Source organism: Mesoplodon mirus (assembly GCF_964341445.2).
Source record: "Mesoplodon mirus genome assembly, chromosome: 1".
NCBI classification, from domain to species: domain Eukaryota; kingdom Metazoa; phylum Chordata; class Mammalia; order Artiodactyla; family Ziphiidae; genus Mesoplodon; species Mesoplodon mirus.
The window spans coordinates 58517312-58540331 of NC_138976.1; the positions used below are offsets into that span (position 1 = coordinate 58517312).

A 23020-nucleotide genomic window follows, 5' to 3' on the forward strand; every position below is an offset into this window, starting at 1 on the left:
ATCCAGCTGAACCCCTCGCTTTAAAGGAATTTGCTTTCAAAGTGAATGTCTCAAGCTCCACTTTGAAAAACTGATGACTTTTTTCCCATAACCCATTAAATACTGCTTAGGTCCCCAGAAGGAGTCTGAGTCTTTGGCTGAAATATTTTCCTTCTAAGAAAGGGAAGGAGTAGCGGGAAGCATTTAAGAATAAGGTTGTGGCTACTCACCGTGGTTAATGCTTTCTCCAATTTAATCAAGCCTACTGGTTTTCCAGACATCCCAGCTAACAAAAGGCCCAGGAAAAACCACAACCACTGAAAGAAAGAAGTGGTTATTGTGAAATTTAATAGAACCATGTGAATGATAATGAAAACATATATTAAAAACTTGAAATTAATAGAACATAAGCCTGTTTGGAGCAATAGACTGTGTTCATCATTAAAGATATTCAAAAGATTACCATATACAGGTTTATCTTTTCCTTTTAATGAAGCTCTCAAAAGCCACGGCAGAAGTGTTCTATGTGGCTGCCCGAGGTCAGTTCTTCAGACAAGTGAGAGAGCTTTCATCCAGGTCAACTCCAGGATTCATTTCTCTGGACAAAATTGGATGGTGTTATCAAAGCAAAAAAATGAGATTGTTTCTCAAAGTGGAAAGCTTTGAAATAAAAAGTGTTTGGCAATAATAAACGAGAGACTCTCTGAGAGCATTCTGTTATCTGAGCATGTTTTAAAGGATCCCAATTTTGCAAAAAGGGCATCAACAGGACACCACTACCATCCAGTGCAAGCGTGGATTTCCCTATAGTGGGATGGATAAGAAACACTGCATTCTGAGTGTCTGATTTTGGCTGATGTTTGAAAGAAACTTTAAAAGTGCTCATACTACTGGGGCTTCCCTGGTGGCGCAGTGGTTGAGAGTCCGCCTGCCGATGCAGGGGACGCGGGTTCGTGCCCTGGTCCGGGAGGATCCCACATGCCGCGGAGCGGCTGGGCCCATGGGCCATGGCTGCTGAGCCTGCGCATCCGGAGCCTGTGCTCTGCAACGGGAGTGGCCACAGCAGTGAGAGGCTCACGTACTGAAAAAAAAAAAAAAAAAAAAAAAAAAGTGCTCATACTATAAGCCTGAGATTGCACAGGGCTAGAAGCATAATTGGATATAACATAGTTAGGGGTGGAGAACAGGAGAAAAAGCATTCCCAAGAACGTCTACTGTGCCACCCCCTTGGAGAGCAGAACAAGTGAGCATCTGCTGTTGATACTTGAGTGGTTCCAACGTCCTGGAGACTGGCCATCCTCAGGAATCTGTATTAATTGTGGTGATGGCTTCTTCTGTGTGGCATTTCCTCATAATTCATGGGACCGTAAAATGAGCCAATGTATTTTGGAAACTATTGATCCTTCTTGTTAAATGTAATTAATCCCGTAGGCTTTCTGGCATATGGATTCTTAGGATACATGGGTTGAAGCAATAGAAACTGATTCTCATGAAGTTGAAGAGAAGGTAGAAAAGGGAGCAGGAGAGGGAGAGAGAATGTGGGGAATTGAGGGATTGAAGGCAAGGCTGAGAAACCAAGCCTTGGAAAGGGCAGGAACAGAGAGCCTCTGAGAAACCAGAAGCAGGAACAGATATTCTCTTCAAAAGACTTCCATCTCAGAAACTAGCTTTGGGATGGTTTGGCTTCCACCAATTTCACATTCTCAAGAGAGAATCTTAATGTCCCAGCTTGACCAACACTTGGTCATTTATTTTGATTGCTAATTCTACCCGGACTGCAGGCAGTGAAGGAGAAGTAGCTGAATTGGTAGTCTTAGCTTTGAGCTATCAGATCACCTCAGTTAGCACTCACATTCTCTCCTCTTTCTGGTTCTCTTTCAGTCATCAAGGAAGTTTTTTCCCATCACGTTCTTCGGCTCCATCACCTGGATCGCAGTATTCTCTTACTTGATGGTCTGGTGGGCACATCAGGTAATACCTTGAGAGTGACACGCATCTGCCTGGCTTTTCTCTTGGTTGCTATGTGGCTAACCAGTGTGTTTGCTTTCTGAAACTGTCACAACAGTATTGCATCTAACAAATTACATATTCCAGGGCTAAAGGAATTTATTCCACTTAACTTTCCCTCGTCTCCTGGCCTTTCCCTATAGTGTGGACTCAAATCGGCATAGCCCCAGACAGCCATGTGGAGGAAAGGCAAGTCTCACTGCTTCTTGCCCTCTGAAGCCTGAAGCCAGGCCAACCCAGGCCTGGAGGAATGTCAGAGTTTTTCCTGGCTCAGCAGCACTTACTTTCTCTTGGGCAGCCACTCACCTCATGTTCTCATCCAACTGGCTCTTAGGAAAAGAACTGGAGACAAAATGGTCTCTTCCTTGAGCCTCCATTTACAAAAATGATGATGTATTTCCCTTTTACTACTTTTAATTCAATACCAGTCATAATGCTCATCACCAGAATAAACTCTCAGGAATTCTTTGTTGCAACACATGAATGGAGGAATGAGATGCAAAGGTCTTACATTCTAAAGATAGTAATGGTTACCATTATTGATTGAATGTGTACTACATGCCAGATAATTCACATCCCTTTGTCCTTGTACACGGGTATCATTTCTATGAGGGAGGTACTATTATTATCCACAGTTTACAGATAAAGAGTTAAGCTTAGAGCTAATTTAAAAAAAAATGCCCAGGATCATTTAGGTAGTAAAAAGCAGGACTGAGATTCTAACCCAGCACTCTGCAGCTCCAAAACTCATGCTTTTAATCTCTATTATAAACTACATAAATTCCAACTGCTCACTTGTATTCTTTGTCTAATATACCCTTAAAATTATTATACTTCTTAACAGAAATAAAATATAGCAATTTGAAATAAGGAAATATACACCAAGGACATATGTGGATAGAGTTCTCAACAAATGCTGCTGGAATAATTGGATTTCTATATGCCAAAATAAATGAACTTAGACATTTACCACCTGCGATACTCAAAAATTAATTCAAAATGCACAATAGTTCTAAACGTAAGAGCTAAAAACATCTAGAAGAAAACAGAAAATCCACATAACCATGGGATAGGCAAAGAGTTCTGACATAACACCAAACCATGATCCATAAAAAAAAAATTGATTAACTAAACGTCATCAAAAGTAAAACTTCTGCTCTTCAGAAAACCTCATTTAAAAAATGAAAAGACAGGGAATTCCCTGCCTGTCCAGTGGTTAGAACTCTGCGCTCTCACTGCCGAGGGCCCAGGTTCAGTCCCTGGTTGGGGAACTGAGATCCCACAAGGCACGTGGCACAGCCAAAAAAAACCCCCAAAATTGGAAAGACAAACCACAGACTGAGAGAAAATATTTGCAAATCATATCTCTCTGATAAAGCACTTGTATCCAGGATATATAAAAAGCTCCTAAAGCTCAGTAATAGAAAGGCAAGTGTCTACAGGCATCTTAATGTTTAAGATGGACAAAAGATTTGAGTAGATATTTCACAAAGAAAGGTATGCAAATGGCTAATAAGCACAAGAAAAGATATTCAACATAATTATTCATTAGAGAATGCAAACTAAAACCACAGTGAGATACCACTTCACACTCACTTGGATGGATATAATCAAAAAGACAGAAAATAACAAGTGTTAGAGAGGATGTATAGAAATTGGAACCCTGATATATTTCTGGTAAGAATGTAAAACAGTGCAGCCACTTTGTAGACAGCTTGGCAGTTCCACAAAATGTTAAGCATAGAGTTACCATATAATCCAGTGATTCCACTGTCTATATACCCAAGAGAAGTGAAAACATCTGCACAATTTATACACAAATGTTCACAGCAGCATCACTCATAATGGCCAAAAAGTAGAAACAATTCAGGTATCCATCAACTTGTATGGGTAAATAAAATGTATATCCACACAACGGAATATTATTCTACAATAAAAATGAATGAAATACTGATACATGCTACAGTGTGAATGAACCTCTAAAATATTATGCTAAGTGAAAACAGCCAGTTACAAGAGATCACATGTTATATGATTCCATTTATATGAAATGTGAATAACAGGCAAATCTGTAGAGGCAGAAAGTAGGTAACAGTTGCCTAGGGTTGGGGATGTTGGAGGGCAATGGGCAGTGACTGCTAACGGGTATGGAGTTTCTTCTTGGAATGACGAAAAATTGAACTTAAATTCTGGTGATAGTTGCACAACTCTATAAATATACTAAAAAACAACTGAATCATATACTTTAAATGGGTGGCTTTTAGGGTATGTGAATTATATCTCAATAAACTTGTTTAAAAATAAACATAAGATACCACTTCACAACCATTAGGATGACTACAACCAAAAAGACAGACAATACCATTTGTTGATGAGGATGTGGAGAAACAGGACTGCATATATTTGTCAAAGCTCACAGAACAGTATGCTTTTTTTAAAGGGTGAATTTTACTGTATGGAAATTACACCTTAATTTTTTCAGAAAGAAGATATGGCATCACTAACAAAACCCACTGGAAATGTTGGCTGATAAACCAAGCATTATTCCTACAAGATATTTTATATTATTCCTATCACAGTTATTTTACTGACATTTGATCTCAGATTACTCTTCCTTAATATTTCCAAAAATCCTCGGCCCCCTGAAGAAGTTCTGTTTGCCCCAAAGTCATTATTTTCTACATTTGTTGAAAGATGTTTGCTACCGATACCCAGCAGAAATCATTGCAGAAGGTAAGCTGCTTCTCAGCCTCCAGATTTCCAGGCTAAAAGGAGTGTTTGTTTGCCATTTATAGATATATAATGGCCTTTCCTAATAATCATTTTTATTCTTCCATATACTGATAAAGGAAAAAAAGTTATTTTTTTCACTTATTGGAATATTTTGTTTTCTAGATATTTCTCTTTAGTCATCCTAGGAAACATCATCCTACAGGCTTCCATCTCTTTCTCTACTTTTTAATGATTATCTTCATTCCACAATCCTGTTTCCTTTTCATTCTCTTGTAGATAAATACAAACACAATGCCTGGAACAATAATAATTACTAAAAAAAAAGCCCAGAAATATAAAGTACATAAAGAGAAGCCTTACTAGCAAATAATGAATGAGAAGTTTCTCTTTCTTTTCTCCAAAGAAATGCTTTTCTCTTTCAAAATATCCAAACAGCTGATCAAGATAGCAGATTCTGTTCTAAGTCTGTAGCTCTAATTCTATCATTTGTACTTTTAAACTGTAAAAGCTATAAAGATAACAAGTGTACCATTTAGTGCTCAACTATTTTGTTATCCACAGTTTTACCAATAATAAATGCTATTTAATACAATTATTTGGCTACTGTTCGGCCAAAACTAAATGCCCTTCACATAAAACACTTTGTGCATACTTTCCTTTAGTTTGGGGAGTTTTTTGTTTTTGTTTTTACATCTTGAATCTTCATCTTAGTAAATTTCATGGGTGATGAAAACCTGTGATTAAAATCTATCCCGCATCTACTTAATTGGATGTTAATTCTCGGTTAATGCTAAGAGTCAGATACAACCTCATGTCTCATTTAGCCAATATGACATTTTGCAGATCCTCACTAAACCACAGCAAGGAACTGGATCATGGAATATTGGAGCAGCACTGGATATGGATTCTGAGCGGCCTCGTTATTTATTTCTATTAGAAAACAAAGGAATTCCCCCAAGAGACTACTGAGGTCCTTTCTAGCTGTAAACTCCTCTGATGCTCCCCGATTTGATCAGAATGCTGTCCCATCCATGCCCCCATCACCTTGCCTCTGACTCGCCAAAAGCCCACTTCAGTGAAATAGATTCAAAATGAGCTTCTGAAAACTAGTTCTCCTTCAGTGAAAGTGTTTCTAGAGCCACCCAGAGTCATCAGGGTTTTGATGTACAGTGAAAATTCGTCATGATTCATGTGACTTCCCACATTGTAAACTGACTCTGCTAAACCAGCTTCTGTCCCTACTGCCGGAACCCTGAGGGTTGCACTCTGATATGTTGGAGAGGGAGAGGAGTAGTGTCTGAGTTATCACAGCTGATATTTATTGAACATTTTCTTTATGCCTGACACTAGTTGCTATTTGCTTTATATGCATCATCACATGTAATCATCCCAACAACTCTGAGGGTAGATATTATTATCCCCATTTTACACATGAGAAAAACTGAGACTCAGGGAAGTTGGCCACTGTGCCCAAGGAGTGGCAGGCTAGGATTTGCACCCAGGGCTTTTTGTACCCCATGCTAGCACTCTTAACCACACTACCGTTAACACCTCTCTTCAGTTTCTGCATTATTCTGTCAGTAGTGGCATTCAAACTCCAGATACAAATTTTTTTTTAAATAGTCACTGCTTTAAAACTCCCTCTAATGGGCTTCCCTGGTGGCGCAGTGGTCGAGAATCTACCTGCCAATGCAGGGGACACGGGTTCGAGCCCTGGTCTGGGAAGATCCCACATGCCGCGGAGCAACTAGGCTCGTGAGCCACAATTACTGAGCCTACGCGTCTGAAGCCTGTGCTCTGCAACAAGAGAGGCCACGATAGTGAGAGGCCCGCGCACCGTGATGAAGAGTGGCCCCCGCTTGCCACAACTAGAGAAAGCCCTCGCACAGAAACAAAGACCCAACACAGCCATAAATAAATAAATAAATAAATAAATAATTTTTTTTTTAACTCCAAGATTTTAAATTACTAAAAACGTATTAGATAGTTTGGAACTTATTGAGGGCGACAATCATTTAGTCAGCACCTTCACAGTGTTTGAAAATGTTTCACTCCATGGACTTCCGTGGTGGCGCAGTGGTTAAGAATCCTCCTGCCAATGCAGGGGACACGGGATCGAGCACTGTTCCAGGAAGATCCCACATGCCGCGGAGCAACTAAGCCCGTGCACCACAACTACTGAGCCCGCAAGCTACAACTCCTGAAGCCCGCGCTCCTAGAGCCCGTGCTCTGCAACAAAGAGAAGCCACCGCAACGAGAAGCCCGCACACCACAACGAAGAGTAGCCCCCGCTCACCACAACTAGAGAAAGCCCATGCGCAGCACCAAAGACCCAATGCAGCCAAAAATAAATAAATAAATAAATTTGTAAAAAGAAAATATTTCACTCCAAATCTAACAAAAAATGTCATCAGGGAGAATACTTTGCTCAAATAGGGCACTTTTGTACAAAACTCGTTTAACTTTTTCTAGGAGAGTCAGTAAAAATCATGCTAGTAAAATCATCTAAGTATGCAGATTGATTTGTTTATTCAGCAAATAGGTATTGAGAGCCTACTATGTACCAGGCTATGTTCTGCTTATTAGGGAGACCATAGTGATTAAGGCCCTGACCCTGCTCACGTAGATGTCACTTTCTAATGGGGAGCAATGAATCTGTGCACCACGAGGATAGGTAAACTAGTTCAGCTCACCAGGCTCTAGAGCAGGCATGACCATCAAAATAAAAATAGCTCCCAACTATGTTTTTAAGCTAGTGGGAACCAGGCTATCCCTATAAATTGAAACAGAGATTTAGAAATAGGTTTATTCTAGAAATAGACCCAGAGACATAGAAAACAAACTTATGGTTACCAAAGGGGAAATGGGGGGAGGGATAAATTAGGAGTTTGGAATTAACATAAACACACTACTATGTATAAAATAGATAACCAACAAAGACCTACTGTATAGCACAGGGAACTATACTCAACATTTTATAGTAACCTATAAGGGAAAAGAATCTGAAATATATATATATATAACTACACTTGAAACTAACTTTGCTGTACACCTGAAACACAGCATTGTAAATCAACTATATTTCAATTTTTTAAAAAAAATGTTTATTCTATTCCCCCAAAACCTTTATTCTTACATGCTACTTTGGCCCTTTACATTTTCTCAAAAAATGCTGGACGTCATCAGGTAGGAAACCAAACTGAAAGAATTGTCATAAAGGTTTTCAGAACTGCGGTTCACCAACTCCAGATAATACATAAAGTTTTTAAAAGAAAGACAACAAGAAGACAAACACATTTCTCAAGAGACTGGAGGAGCATACATTGAAGGCTAGACCAACTGTCCAGAAGAGAAGTCATCAGTCTTAAAAGGCAAAGACCAAAAGAATATAATAAATAGCCCCCTGTCACTTGTCAATGATGACATACATCATTGTCAAACCCATTTACAAAGGGTTTTTCCATAAATTTTAATTAAGTCCTCACAACCACCTTGTAAGGTAAGTATTATCGTACCCACTTTATGGATCAGAAGACGAGGATAAAAATATAAGTAACACAGCTGTGTGTTATATATGGAAGTTGTTAAGAGACTCAATCCTAAGAGTTCTCATCACGAGGAAAACGAATTTTTTTCTGTTTCTTTAATTGTATATCTGAGATGATGGATGTTCATTAAACTTATATGATAATCATTTCATGATGTATGTAAGTCAAATCATTATGCTCTATACCTTAAACTTATGCAGTGCTGTATGTCAATTATATCTAAATAAAACTGGAAGGAAAAAAAAAAAGAAAGTGAGGATCAAAGATATTGCCCAATTGGTCGGGTTAGCAATAGGTCAAGTACTTAATAAATTCCAGAGCCAGACCTTAGACCAAGGTCCTCTGATTCTCTAACTGTTGCTTTCTCCATGGCTGCCTTGCTGATTTACAGTCCTGTGTTAGAAAACCCAAAAACACCCAAAATCAAGTTTTCTGTGAAAATGGTAGAGTCTAAAAGTGTTTAAGAGTGGGTTATAGACACTAGGAAATGTTAAGGAAAAATGGGAACACTGGGTGTCAATTCTTAATCTTCAATGATAAATCCAGGGGTAAATCTGCTACAGGATTTGGTACCATTGTCAGGCACTGGCCCCTGTAGCCAATGACCAATGGGCATTTATAACTCTGATCTTCTGCTTCCCCCGCCTGGTCCTAATAAAAACCGTATACAGGCTGCACTCTAGTCTTCTATAGCTCTTTTTTGAGATTATCTGTTTAATCCTCCTGTGAACATTCCTGATCCCTTGGGTCTGAATATCATTAAAATATAAAATCCTTTCTGTCAGTGATGGTGCCTTATTCCTTGTTATCATCTCAATACTCAGCACAGCACATAGTAAGAACTCATTAAAAGGGAGTTGCATTCAAATGTTAGTGGTTTTGATGGTTTTGTGACTTCAAACACTCATATGTTTGTCCCTGTCGTTGCTTTTAGGTTGGAGAGACAATTGGCATTAGTGAAGAGATTATGGGTCTGACCATCTTGGCTGCTGGGACCTCCATCCCTGACCTGATCACCAGTGTCATAGTGGCCCGGAAGGGGCTCGGGGACATGGCTGTGTCCAGCTCTGTTGGAAGCAACATTTTTGACATCACTGTAGGGTGAGTAGAGCTAGTTGTATAAAGGTGCACATCAGCTCCACCACTGTCTTTGTCTTCTTAGGAGCTGTGAAGACATGACCAGGATCTCAGAGCCCGAAACCAATCAATACCAATAGAAAGTAAAGACTGGTAGTACCATTCAATTTCACCAACTCCAATTTTCATTTTCAGAGAACTTCATGAAGAGTAAGTTATCTGTAGACAGGCAGAAACACATAACTTGCATACAGTGGGTGTTGTAGGAAATACTTTAAGAGAATTTCACCTATAAAATGGCATTGGCTATACGTCATGAATATTCAACATTCATGTGACTGAGATGCTCTGGTGGTTTCACTGTATTTTTTTCCATGTTCTAATTCTAATAAAAGTCCCCACCAGCCTCAGATGAGATTTGGATTGGAAAGCAGACTGAAACAAACATAGGCCCAGAAAAAATATCCCATCTCCTTCCTTGGAAAATGCTGGCAGGTTTGGCATTATCATTTCTTTATCTGTGCTGGTGAAGATATTCTAGGTTTTTTGAAAGTCAGAAGATGAGATCTCTTACAGTTAAGCAGACTGAAGTTCTCAATATGAATAATCTCAAGCAGATCCGATTTGGGAGGGATGCTGTCATCTCTATCATTTCATTTAATGTGTCCAAGTAAAAGTATTCTGATAAATAACCTTGAAGGACAGCCCCTTGAGAAAGTAAGACATGGGATATTATCCTTGTGTTCCCGGAAGAACTGAGCTCTCGCATTTGAGTTTGGAAGACCACTAAAACGGATCTACTTTCTCATTGAGCATCTTGAATACCGTTCTATTTTATCCTTTCCACTACCTAATATATATAATAACTTTTTCATTCAGTATCTGCCCCATGCACTGTGCATACGTTTTTAGCTATTTCAGCCCCATGACGATCCTATGACGTATGTATTTTCATCTCCATTTTTCAGATAAGGAAACCGAAGGGCACGGAACTCACACAACTGGTAATGAGATAGCTGGCACTTGAACAGAGTCTGTGCTCTCAACTCCAGCACTACCTGTGCAGAAAACCCTGCTCTGAGCTTCCACTGTCTGAGCCACCTTTCAGTTCCAAAGATGCCCTCTCCTACCATTCTTTCTTCCTTTGCTGGCACCTCTCCCTCAGGAGCCCTCCCTGCTTGTCTGTCTGGAAAACTCCCAATTTACCCTTCCTGTGTCAACTCAAATCCTGGTTTTTCTGATTCCCTTAAGTCTTGCCTGGGGGCTTGTGCTCCTGCATACTTTCTGTATATCTGTATCTCACACTCTTATCATGCTCCTATCTATCAGTCTGCCTGCTAGACTGTGAACTCCCCAAAGCCTAATACAATGCTTAATGCATGGCAGTGGTTTGGCAGATGTTTGTAGAATGAATGGAAGAATGGATGGGTGGATGAATGAATGGATGAATGGATGGTTGGATGGATGAATGAACGAGTGAATGAGTGAGTGAATGCCTGAAAAGGTATATTTTAAAGGAAGGACATCCCTAGTATAAACAGTGTTTCTCAGTTCCACTGCCCACACATTTAGAGTAGTTTTCTTGGTCAATATCTTGTATAAACAGAAAGAAAATATTCTGTAGTACAAAAAGAGAAAATCCTACATATTGGGAAAAATTACAAGTGTTCTATGAGACAAATTTGTCGTGTTTTTGAAAAATATAGTGAATTGCAAGATGCTTTTTGTTCATTGTTCTTAAATTTTATATACGTTGTAACTTAAATGAAACTTAAATGAAAGTTTAAAGAAAATCACCCCTAATCTTACTACCCCAAAACATTTAACTTTTGTGTGTTTTTCTCCTAATATTTCAGAAAGTTTTCTTAGTGAATAATCAATTTTGCCCTGTTGGAGGGCTTTTATTTTTCCATTTTAAAGCCATTTATGCCTAGCAAAGAGTAGGCATCTATTAGTAAATTAGTAAATCAACCATTTTTCTAAGTTTCTTCATAGCTCTCATAATTAACATTCTACAGCTTCTAAATATTCCATCCTGTTGCTTTCAGTTTAGCCTTTACCCTTTAGTAGGACCTTTGTATTTTTTTCAATTTTCTGATATCATGGGTGTTTTATGAACACCTTTATGCAGAAAGATCTCCTCTTTTAATTATTTTATTAGGATAAATTTCCTCAAGAAATATTGATGGATTGAAGATTATAAACATTTCAATGTCTATTGATGTAGTATATTTTTCTAAAAAGTCTTTCCCAAGAGTTTATACCAATTTACAAAGTCATTAGCAATATATTGAGTGTAACAGTTTCTTCATAGTCTTGCTAGCATTTTCTTCTTGTTTATAGGATTCATACATACTCAAGGTAAAGGATTTAAAAAATACATATAAAGCCTAAATATATAAGGCATAATACAAACCAACATATAAGCATATATAAAACATAAATACAAACCAACACTACTCTTTTTTAATTTATTATTGAAGTTAGATTGCTATGTTTATGTTTATCCTTTTTTTTTTTTTTTCGGTACGCGGTCCTCTCACTGTTGTGGCCTCCGCACAGGCTCCGGACACGCAGGCTCAGCAGCCATGGCTCACGGGCCCAGCCGCTCTGCGGCATGTGGGATCCTCCCAGACCAGGGCACGAACCCGTGTCCCCTGCATCGGCAGGCGGACTCTCAACCACTGCGCCACCAGGGAAGCCCTATCCTTCTTTTTAAATATAGAGTCATACCATGAACATTTACCTGTATCATTATAAGTTTATGATTTTTAATAGCTACATAAAATTACATTGACTTATAGTTTGCTATTTAACTAGCTGCCTATTATTAGAGATTAAGTTATCCCTGATTTTTCACTACTCAAAATAACACTGAAATGATCACCTTTCTGAATAAAATTGCATCTGCATTTCGAATTATTCCTTGTGCTTAATCCCTGACAATAGAATTGATTGGTCAAAAGTATTAAAAATGTCATATTTCCCCCAAAGGGTTTTTATCTATTTGTAGTGCTGTCAACCACAAGTTCACCAGAATTGGGTGTGTGTGTGGGGGGGGTGGTGTATGTGTGTATGTATGTGTGATTGCTATTCTCTGTCTCCATTAAAAAAAAAATAATTTGGTCATTTTCACCACAGATTTCTATACCTTTTCTCCATTTATCATCTCCTCCTATCATCCTGTACAGATCTTCCAGTTCACCTCTTTAGGGCTAAGAGTGACACTTTAATCTCAACTAGGAAGGAAACCAAAAAAAATTATTTCAAATCAAATTCAGAAATCATCTGCAGCAGCCATGTCTTTGATCTTGTTCAACCGTAGAATAAATTCTCTCTGTTCTCCCTAATTTGATTGGGAAATAGATCAAGGTTTTTCAAGTTCATCTGACTTCCTTGTAAATATGATTTCCTGCATCAGCCAGGCCTGAGTCCTAGTGAACCTAACAGGACACTCGTCTCCAATCACAGATTCCGAGAAGCTAATGCTCCATCCTGTGCCTTCCTCAGCGTGCCTGACTGCGTCCCCTTCTACCCTGCTTCTCTCCCCCACAGGCTCCCACTGCCCTGGCTCCTGTACACCATCATTCACAGGTTCCAACCTGTGGCTGTCAGCAGCAACGGCCTCTTCTGCGCCATCGTCCTCCTCTTCATCATGCTGCTCTTCGTCATCCTCTCCATCGCCCTCTGCAAATGGAGGATGAACAAAGTGCTGGGCTTCATCATGTTTGGCCTCTACTTTGGGTTCCTCGTGGTCAGTGTCCTCCTGGAAGACAGAATCCTCATGTGCCCTGTCTCCATCTAGCAGGAAAAGCCATATCTTGAGCCAACAAAATGGACTGTCTCTCCCTGCTCAAGGTTGTAGGCTCCTTGACCTCTGCTGGCACACAGCCCTGGGCATTTCAAGTGTTCCTCCTTGGTGGCTTTGATAAGGGGATGGCTTCACGCTGGGCCCACTCATTTCTTGGGCTGCTCCCACCCTTGCCTCCTGCAGTGGCTCCATGCAAGAGACAAAGAGATCCCAGCATTTGGGGCTTCTCTCCCTGCATTGCTGACAGGTACTCCTCGCTGGTCGTTGTCATGATGCAAAGAATGACAGAGGTGATATATATACATATAAAATATATATATTATGTATAGATGCACATGCACACACCCCTGCCTGTTCCTGTATTATACCTCTCCTTCCACACCTATAGATTAGTACATACCTGTATACAAATACAAAGAAAAATTATAAATATATATAAATGATATATATGATATCATATATATATATGATATATATATATATATATACAACTGCATCTTTTCAGGGATAGCTCTAGTATATTTCTAGTACCTATTTAAAGAGGGGCATCAACCTTCAGTCTGAGCTTTACCTCTTAAGTGCAAGAGGTGAGCTAAGAGAATCATTGCTGTGACCTTCAGCCTACCTTGGACATACTGGGATTCTGCCTGGTACAGTGGATATTTTAGGAAAATGGGCTGCACGAGGGAGGGCTGGGTGGAGAGGGGCTGTAGGGGCCCTGAAATGAGCCCTCCAAAATGTTCCCACAAGCCAAACCGGGAAGACCGTCTCTCCACCCCAACTGGGATACACTCTGAAACCCACAGGGTTATCGGGACATTCAGAGGTAAAACCCAGGCTGGGTGGATACTGGTTTCGGGCAAGGGGGAGGTGACCAGGGTTGGGTTTGGGGGTGGTTTATAGCCCCAGCATGCAAGTAGAAAATATGATTGCAAAGCAAATTAGTGCACTTCTAGGACAACAAGACTATATAAACTGAACCTATACTGTTCTAATGCATGTCCCATTATCATCAAAAGAAGGGGGGCAAGTTTAGTTGTGATTGTCATTCAGACGTATTTTGATGCTAAGGGCATCAAAATGCCTGCCAAGAGAGCCTGTAAATATACTAAGAAATACCATCCAGTAGAGGCGCTCAGCGGGACTTGCCCCCTAAGGACATGGTTCTTTAATGCATCTTCCAGTGTGGTCATAAAGGGCTTCAGTGGCTGAAGGAAGAAATAATTGTTCCTCCAACCAATAGAACTAGAATGACTCTGATCAATACTGCTTGGATTAAGGCAGCTTCAAGATGTTTGGAAAGGCGTTTGTTAACTCGGAAGGTTTCTGAGTCCTGTGTCTAGTGGTGCCAGGACCAGGATCTGGTTAAAGCCCATGCACCATGGGTGTCTCTCCTGCCATCAGGACCCCATCTGGGACTCTTCCTAGCTCACAGAGTACACTGCAGACTACACGCAACAGCTTCTTTACACTGGCTTCAAGCCAGTCACTTCAAGGATCTGATTTTCAGAGCATCCAAGGGACATCTTCATTTCATTCATTCAGTGCTCCCAAGTTCTATTTGACATTTTGTATGATTTCTCAGGTCTATGTCAAAAGAAAATAAAACCAACAGAGGAAAAAGATGAGGTGGACTAACTTACTGAAAAACATGCAGAGTTTTTCATTTCCCCAAATCATGCTTCCTTATAATCAGTTGAAAGAGTAAATAGAGGATGGCGCATCATTCTGTAGCCATCCTGCATCTAAGTTGGCACACACCATGGCTCCTCTCCAGTCGGTTGTGTCACTGATGCCGCTATGATTTTGCGGTGAGCACGTCCCTCCTAACACAGGGAGACAGGATGCAGAACTCACAACTGAATAAAGATAAAGGTCAAGCTCAGCATTCCTTCCACAAAACCTCAGCCCACTCCACAGAGCATGGCAGTCACAGGCAGTGCCCATCATTGCTCTTCTGAGTGGAGGCCCAATGGGAAAGCAGGAAGCCAAGATGGCTGCCACCCAGGAGGCCAGCTTCCCAGTCTCTCCAACTTTGCAAAGTCGGGTGTTCAGTTGTGTGAGAGAGACCCACGTCTCCTTCATCAAGGGCAGGATTTTGTGTTGAAGCAAGAATTCGTGTTAGTTCCTCTGAGTGAAAGAGAAGGAGTAAGTGAACACTGAGTTAAAAACTCTGATGGTTTTCCCTGTGCATTACTCCAAGGGGAGCAGAGTTGTTTCTTGCATGAATGTGTATGACGGACTGGTTTGTTGTGTGAGAGAAGGTTTGAGTAGGTGACTGACTCAACTGCAGGTTGACTATATAAAACCAGAAAGGAGGAGCGAGGTCCAGTGCAACCCTGTTCTTATTCCAGCCCTTCCCCACACTCGCCCTGCCTCCTTACTCTTTCCCGTTCATTCCCAGCTCACGGTGAAGACTCATCCAAGCAACCACAGAGCATTTGACTTGCCTGGGAAGCTCCCTTCCTAGGCAGTGTTGTCAGTCATGAAAAGTTGCATTTGAGAAGATGCTATTTCTGAGCCCAGTTCCCACCTCAAGGGTGTGCAGTGTTGGCTCACCGGCCAGTATGCAGGCACCTCCCTGCCCCTGCTTGCCCCCTATAAGTTGTCTGTGAGGTTATGTGTTGGGCTTGGGTAAACCCAGACAGAAGTGTATAGGATGCAACAGTGGATCTTTAAAAGCATTCAAATCATTAACATATATGTAAATACATATATAAATATATATCTTCATACCAAATCTATATATATACACACAATACCACTTACATCATCACCCTCTGACCCAATTACATCCAGGATTCAAAAGCAGGGAGCACCAAAGTTTGCCTTAGTGAAAGGAAAGGAAAAACATGCACACCAACAACCAAAGGGAACATTTCCTCCTGATCTCATAAGGTTTGTTTTGTGCACAAGTACATACAAACATACACACATGAACCCTCCCTGTATATTTAAATGGCCAGCCATATCCCTAATGGTGATGTAGAGGCAAAGAATGCACAGTAGAAAAGTACAGGGGAAAAAAATTTAGACTACAGATAACTCTCTTTGTTTTTCTGGAACAGGGTAAAAATATCAAAAATTCAAGAGCCAACCTCTTACTGTTCAATCTAAAATAAATGAGCTGTACGCAAATGGTTCCCTTTACCTGCAGCAAACCAAGCAGGTCTTACTTGCTGTCACCTCCCCTGTCACCCTAGGCAGCCTCAGGACGGGAGAATGACCTGGTTCATGCTGAGAATACCCATATAGACCCTTCTCAATTGCCTCTGGGAATGCCCACGCCGAGTTCAGCTGCCCTCTGAACCTGCCTAGACCCTCAAGAACTGAAGCTGGAGATGAGAAGGTTTGCATGCAGCTTCCCGGGCCTAAGCTGAGCCAGGCAGCAGCAGGTCAGGAAAACACAGTAACGTCCACGGACTAAGGGGGAGGGTTGCTTATCAGTTTGGCTGATGCAGCAGAACTTCCTAAAGCCTTGCCCAGAAGATTATAAAAAGAGGCAGGGACTGTTTCATATTTGGGAAAAATGCTTTGTAAGGCTTCTCACAGGTGTCAGCTGACAGGGGCCATTATCATTTATTTTCTAGGGAAGGCGTGAATCAGGTGTTTGGAGGCCTTTCAGCAAAACACAGCTGCTTTGCTGATGAGACATTTGATGATATTAATGTACATCACTGCTGGGCAGGGAGAGAGTTGGCAAACTCCCCACCATTGCTCATAGCTCTTAAAGTCCTCTGTGACAAGGATGAGCTATCAAGGGAAGCCCTCCACCCAAGACCACCTTAACAGAAAGCTGACCAGGGAAGTGACAACAGATAGATAGAGCTGCTGGCCAGATAGACAGCTGGAAAAGATGGAACTAATGTTAACTGCTCTGCTGAGATTGCTGGGTTGGAATATCTGATGTGGGTCTGAATCCAAGCATGTCAGAAAACTTCAGTATGCTTCCTTCCCTACATCTACCAACAACGCACACGCGCACACGCACACACACACACACACACAAGATTATGAGCATGCCATGCTTCCTTGCACCTGGACAGATTGCTACTCCAATAATTAAGTGGCTAGTAATAATTAATTGGATTGTTACAGCTCTGTTCCAGAAGAAATAAAGGGAAACTGTTCTCAGGGTGATTTCTGGAAAAATCAACTGTCTCCTGAAAGCTTGTTATAGAAGCTAATGCTCATTCTTGCTAAGCCAGATCTTACATAACCACCTGGCTTAATATTTCTAAAAGACACATGCTCAACTCCTGTACCTCCCTCAGCAAGACTGTCTTCAATTAGTAGGTGAGGGCTTGTCGTGAAGAGAAAGTTAGTGAAAAAATAAAGAATAAGGAAAAGGAAGAAAGGGGAAATTAACTTACTTTTACCAGGATTCCCAAGAAAGCAAATATCACATTGATATATATCCCTATGTAGTTTTAAATAATTACAAATTTCAGGCTTTTTTACCCAATTACAAAGCCTATATAGAGTCCCAGATAAAAATATGTTCCCCTCTCAAGAAGACTTTGGGAAGAAAGGTAAGGGCCTCCACTCCACTATCTAGTTAAGGTTAGCTCCTTGCCTCTCTAGCTTTGTGTTTCATTTTTTAATCTCACAGCTTCCTATTCATTGAAATATCTAGCAAACAAGAAAGAAAGGCACACTCAGAGCCAGATGAACTCCACTACTTATTGTGAGATTACACTCTTTTTTTCCACTTTACTGGGAGCTTCGAAAAGGCACAGGCAGGACTTCCCTGGTTGTGCAGTGGTTAAGACTCTGCACTCCCAATGCAGGGGGCCTGGGTTCGGATCCCTGGTCAGGGAACTAGATCCCATATGCACGCTGCAACTAAAAGTTCACATGCCACAACTAAGGACCCTGCCTGCCCCAACCGAGACCTGGTACAACCAAATAAATATCTTTTTTTTAAAAAAAGGCATGGGCTGCAGCACAGAAATCACCAGGAGCCTTTAGGTGTCTGTAGAAAACGCGGGTACACTCATGTTTGTTATGGAAGTCACACGTGCTTTCCGCCTAGATGCCCCCCAGTGTGCTCACTGCCACTTTCCCCACCTTCCTCACGCACAGGGCATCAGCCTTGCCCAGCACCACCTGATTTCCATCATGGTCTTTAGTGGCAGTTTTCTTTAAACAAACTGAGAGAAAGCTACAAAGGGCCCAGGAATCCACACGTCAGCCAGTTTTTTAGAGAGAAAAAGGAGCCTCTAATTACAACTGGATAGACAACTCTGTTCAAATTAGCAAACAAATAGTGGGGACACTATGGAACACCAAATTATCTAAGCCAAAGCCCTTCCACTAAATGATTGGTTGGCAGACTGGGAAACCTTAAAGAATTTTTTTTAAAAAACTGATAAAGACCTAAGTGTGAAAGAGTGCCATGGAATTGGCATTGAGTTTGCCAAAGGTTTAGTTCTGTTAAGAGCACTTGTTTAACCTATCACCCTGATCCCAAAGACAATCCCTTTGTAAGAAAGAAATCCTAGCATAGATGTTCCTGGTGTAACCCAGGTCTGTCAGCTATTAACATGAACAACAATCCGTGTCAGAAAAGTCTTCCTCCAGATTCACCCCAGCCCCTCAAGGTGATGAATTCACCTATTTTTTTTTTTTCTGTTCGGCAGAAAAGAGTTGCATCTGGGCACTCTTCACTATTTACCCCTGACAGAGCTAGGAGTCACCACTATGTGACCCTTTATCTATTTGCATCAAATGTTATCTTCAGATTTTTATTTCTGAGTCTTTCTCTCTAACTCTCAATAATTTTTAAGTTTTTCTTTACTAAGCCTTTTCAAATGCCTTATGTTGCTCTGAAATCATGGAACCTTTTGACTACTCATGGCACAAGTATAAGGTCTGAATAGGGCGGGATGACAGCCTCAGACCCAGTGTTTACCCCCTGCTTCTGCACTCCTCTGTGCCCCTTACCTTTTAGAAAGTCACACTTCATTGCTAATTCACATTAATCTTGTGTTCCCTGTGACTTCCGTATCTTTCTCCAAGACAGGTGAAGCGAGTGCATTTCTCAGCTCGTCCAGTGCATTTGGATGGATGTTCTTACCTACCATGAGCCCCTCTCCCTTGGGCCTTACTGAGTCTCCGTTTGTTTCTTTCTAACCCCAGTTCCAGTTTTCAAGTCTAGGTTGGGCCCAGTGCTTACTCCCCTTCCAGCTTCTCACCACCAGCCTCTCCACTTTACTTGTACTTGGCAAGTCTAATGAGCCTTTTCTCCATCTCTGCATTAAGGTGAAGATAGAAAAATGCTAGCCCCGTGCCCCTAACAACTTACGTTTTGTGTAATTGACTACTTCTTGGGGGGTGGGGGGAGGGACTCCCTCCTAATTCATACTAAAATGGGAACAGAATTCACAACTACAAGAGAGTCACAGAAATGCCTTAAAAGCACCAGTAGGCCTCGACTCAGCAAGTACTAACAGGCATTTATCCTCTGGTGAAAAGTCTGAACACTGATGCAGCATTGTCTTGAGGCCCTGGTGAGGTGAAGCTCATGGACTTCGTCTTTATGGTCATAATCCCACACTCAACGAGTACTCAGAATGGGAGAGACACCGCTGGAGATCATTCAGGAACTCTGGGCCTGCACTTACCTGCACTGATTTACCAAAAAGAATCTATATTTTCGCTCTAAATAGGAAATGGGGGAAATGGTTGGGCCACCTCTCATCACCCAGTATTGCAGTGCATTTACTTCCTTGTGTGGTGGGTTGGCTGGGAATTGTAAGATTGTTGATTGGTGTCGTGGCCCAGGAAAATGGGGTACAGTTCACCAAAAGGCTGGAAATTTGCTCCTACATTCTCACTTATTGGGTTGCATATTCCTTTACAATGGAACTGGAAGTAACTAAGTCCTTGGGACTGACAGTTCTCAAAAAGCACTCAACTAACCAAAAGAGAATACTAATTTTTAAAATCATGTCATCAAAAAAAGAGAAAAAAGAAAAGGAACAAATGAATGAAGTCTGAATCCCCAAATAAAATAATTTTAAGGATGAAATTACATGCAGGAATTAAGGGTAAAAAATTCTTTGCCATTTAATTAAACAAATCTCCGATTCTTCTCATCAGGCTAAAACTGAAGGACAATGGATGCCTTTTAGGTTTTTTAATTTTTTAATATTGCACTTTATAGTATTAATACTTCATAAGAGACAACTGTCTTAATTAAAGCCATAAAATACTAATAATACATATATTCAGGGCTTCTGAATATAGTCAATCGATAAGCAGTTCATGAGTCATTCCTGTTTTGTATTGTTTGTTGTAAATTAGAGTTTATCTGTTCTGTTTTTTAAGGCATACAATTATTGTTCTAGACGATCCTAATCTGATAAATTTTAGATGTGTACTTTAATAAAACTGAAAATCAAAGAAATTGTTCATTTCACAAAAGCATTCTTCACTTTCAAAATAGCTTGTTAAATAGCAGGTTCCTTTAAATAGCAAGTTCTGATACTACAGTGAAAGTATTTCCTTTTTTAAGTTATAGATTTACTGTTTTTCAGGAATCCATTTGTTATGTAAAGCAATATAGAGAGTGAAATGGATAATTAGCATATATGTACCTGGAAAATTTAAGGTTTATTTGAGTTTTATGTAAATATAGGATGGGTCTAAGAAGTTCCCTTATAAAAGTGGCAAATAGAGATATACAGTTTATCAATAATTTATTACGCCTAAATTATAAACCTTCCTTGGGAAGAAAGCATATAAAACAGGAGACTTCATAATTCATTGGATTTTTTTTTCCTTTTCTGCTAAACTACATAATTTCTGGCCCAGTATCATAGACTGCTTACACACATGTACACACAGATGTCCCCACAACTAAAAACTTTGTTTCACTTCATCACAATTTTTTATATGATTCGAGTAAAAGCTAAAAGAATGACTAAAAGGCACTTAATAGCCTAGAAATATCTACCACCTGGGTACCTAAATTATCTCTATAGATTAAATGTGTGTTAAATTGACCAACCCCATCAATTTTATGTTTAATTGGCCATTTGCCCTAAAGAAAGATTGTCTGGATCCAGAGCCAGTGATGTTTCTGTTGGGGGCTGTTTTGTGGTCTGAAGCATCTCTCCAAAGGGCAGAGACTCTCCATCTGGATGAGGGAAACTCTGTTGGGATATAATCCTGTTGAACCCTGCACACAAAGTTTTGTGCCCTGCATCTAGCCTGGATGTTTTTCTTCTGCTCCAGTTTGAAAAAACTCCAGAAGCAACAGCTTCCATCTCCAAGCAATCTGCAGTCTCAAAAGTGCCATCAAAGAGTAGCAAAAACTACCTTCCTGGTTTAATGAAGTGGCTGCTAGTGCTAAAGGAAAGATAAATTATACTTTTGTTCTTTGCATAGTGTTAAAACAGAGACCATGTTGTCAAGACTGACCCCAACATAGGCATTGCCCTAGAACTCGTAAACTGTCTTTTGGACAAGTTACCTTACAAATATCAGAATGCCATTTTTGTAAAGGATCTTTTTAGGGATAGATGTCATCTCATGCTTCCTCTGTTTGCCTCCATTTTCAAGAAGCATTTTAACCTCTATACCCCTACAAGAATCCAGTTGATGCACTTCCAAGTTACTTTTGTCATTTCCCGTGTGTTTTGTTTATTGTGATCAATTTTCGCTGGATGAGGAGATGTATGGAGATTTTGCGTCAGTTTATTCTCTGTGAATATGTCTGTACATAGATGGAAAGCTATATTTATTTGTACATAGTCTGGAGTAATGTGTTTCTGTCACATGGATTTCACTCTGATAAAGGGCGTTTCTTCACTGTGTTCATGTTACACTTTCCACACCTTTGTGCTTCTACTACTGGTAATCAACTCATAGAATATCTCACTTTATGTAACTAAGTCTCCTCGGTGTGAAAAGTGATAGTAATAAAATTATTGACTCAAAAGAAATGTTTTGCTCTTTCCCTGCCACCTTGGAGTCCCTGCCGCCATGGCCGAGGAAGGCATTGCTGCTGGAGGGGTAATGGACGTTAATCCTGCTCTGCAAGAGGTGCTGAAGACCGCCCTCATCCACGATGGCCTAGCACGTGGAATTCGGGAAGCTGCCAAAGCCCATCTTTGGGGGCTTCCCTGGTGGCGCAGTGGTTGAGAGTCCGCCTGCCGATGCAGGGGACACGGGTTCGTGCCCCGGTCCGGGAGGATCCCACATGCCGCAGAGCGGCTGGGCCCGTGAGCCATGGCTGCTGAGCCTGCGCGTCCGGAGCCTGTGCTCCGCAGCGGGAGAGGCCACAACAGTGAGAGGCCCGCGTGCAAAAAAAAAAAAAAAAGCCCATCTTTGTGTGCTTGCATCCAACTGTGATGAGCCCATATATGTCAAGTTGGTGGAAGCCCTTTGTGCTGAGCACCAAATCAACCTGATTAAGGTTGATGACATCAAGAAACTGGGGGAATGGGTAGGCCTCTGTAAAACTGATGGAGAGGGAAAAATACCTAAAGTGGTTGGTTGCAGTTGCGTGGTGGTTAAGGACTATGGCAAAGAGTCTCAGGCCAAGGATGTCATAGAGGAGTACTTCAAATGCAAGAAATGATCAAATTTAGAAACTGGGCTCTTGTTCTTAAAAAAAAAAAAAAAGTTTTGGTTTTGGAATAATCCTTGCCTTCAGCTAATTGGGACCCTCAGGATCTCAAGAAACTGACACACAGTTGTGGAAGTTTCACTGCAAGGACTCAAAGGAACAGAGGGCAAGAAATAGTTGCTGTTAATTATAACCATTTACGGGGTGCTTACTAATGTCATTTGAGCTTTCCAATGTCTGAGGGAACCTTGCGCACTGAAAGGACTACTCTAACAATTTGCTTTTAAT

The 23020-nt window shown here is 40.8% G+C and overlaps 2 protein-coding genes across 2 annotated transcripts in view; both read left to right on the forward strand.

Annotated features, from left to right (window-relative positions):
• Window positions 1-13275, forward strand: part of SLC24A2 (solute carrier family 24 member 2) — a 245131-nt gene extending 231856 nt beyond the window's left edge. Inside the window, exons 9-11 of the mRNA XM_082625258.1 lie at window positions 1861-1950; window positions 9202-9368; window positions 12900-13275. Coding sequence (XP_082481384.1) covers window positions 1861-1950; window positions 9202-9368; window positions 12900-13149 — 507 coding nt within the window. The 3' untranslated portion in view covers window positions 13150-13275. The remainder of the gene's footprint in view (window positions 1-1860; window positions 1951-9201; window positions 9369-12899) is intronic.
• An 8871-nt stretch (window positions 13276-22146) lies between these two features.
• LOC309804063 (small ribosomal subunit protein eS12-like) lies at window positions 22147-22751 on the forward strand (the record flags this gene model as incomplete). The annotated part of the gene is made up of 2 exons (XM_082621109.1): window positions 22147-22297; window positions 22485-22751. The coding sequence occupies 2 exons, from the start codon at window positions 22147-22149 to the stop codon at window positions 22742-22744; spliced, it is 411 nt and encodes a 136-aa protein (XP_082477235.1). The 3' UTR covers window positions 22745-22751.
• Window positions 22752-23020: the final 269 nt, after the last annotated feature.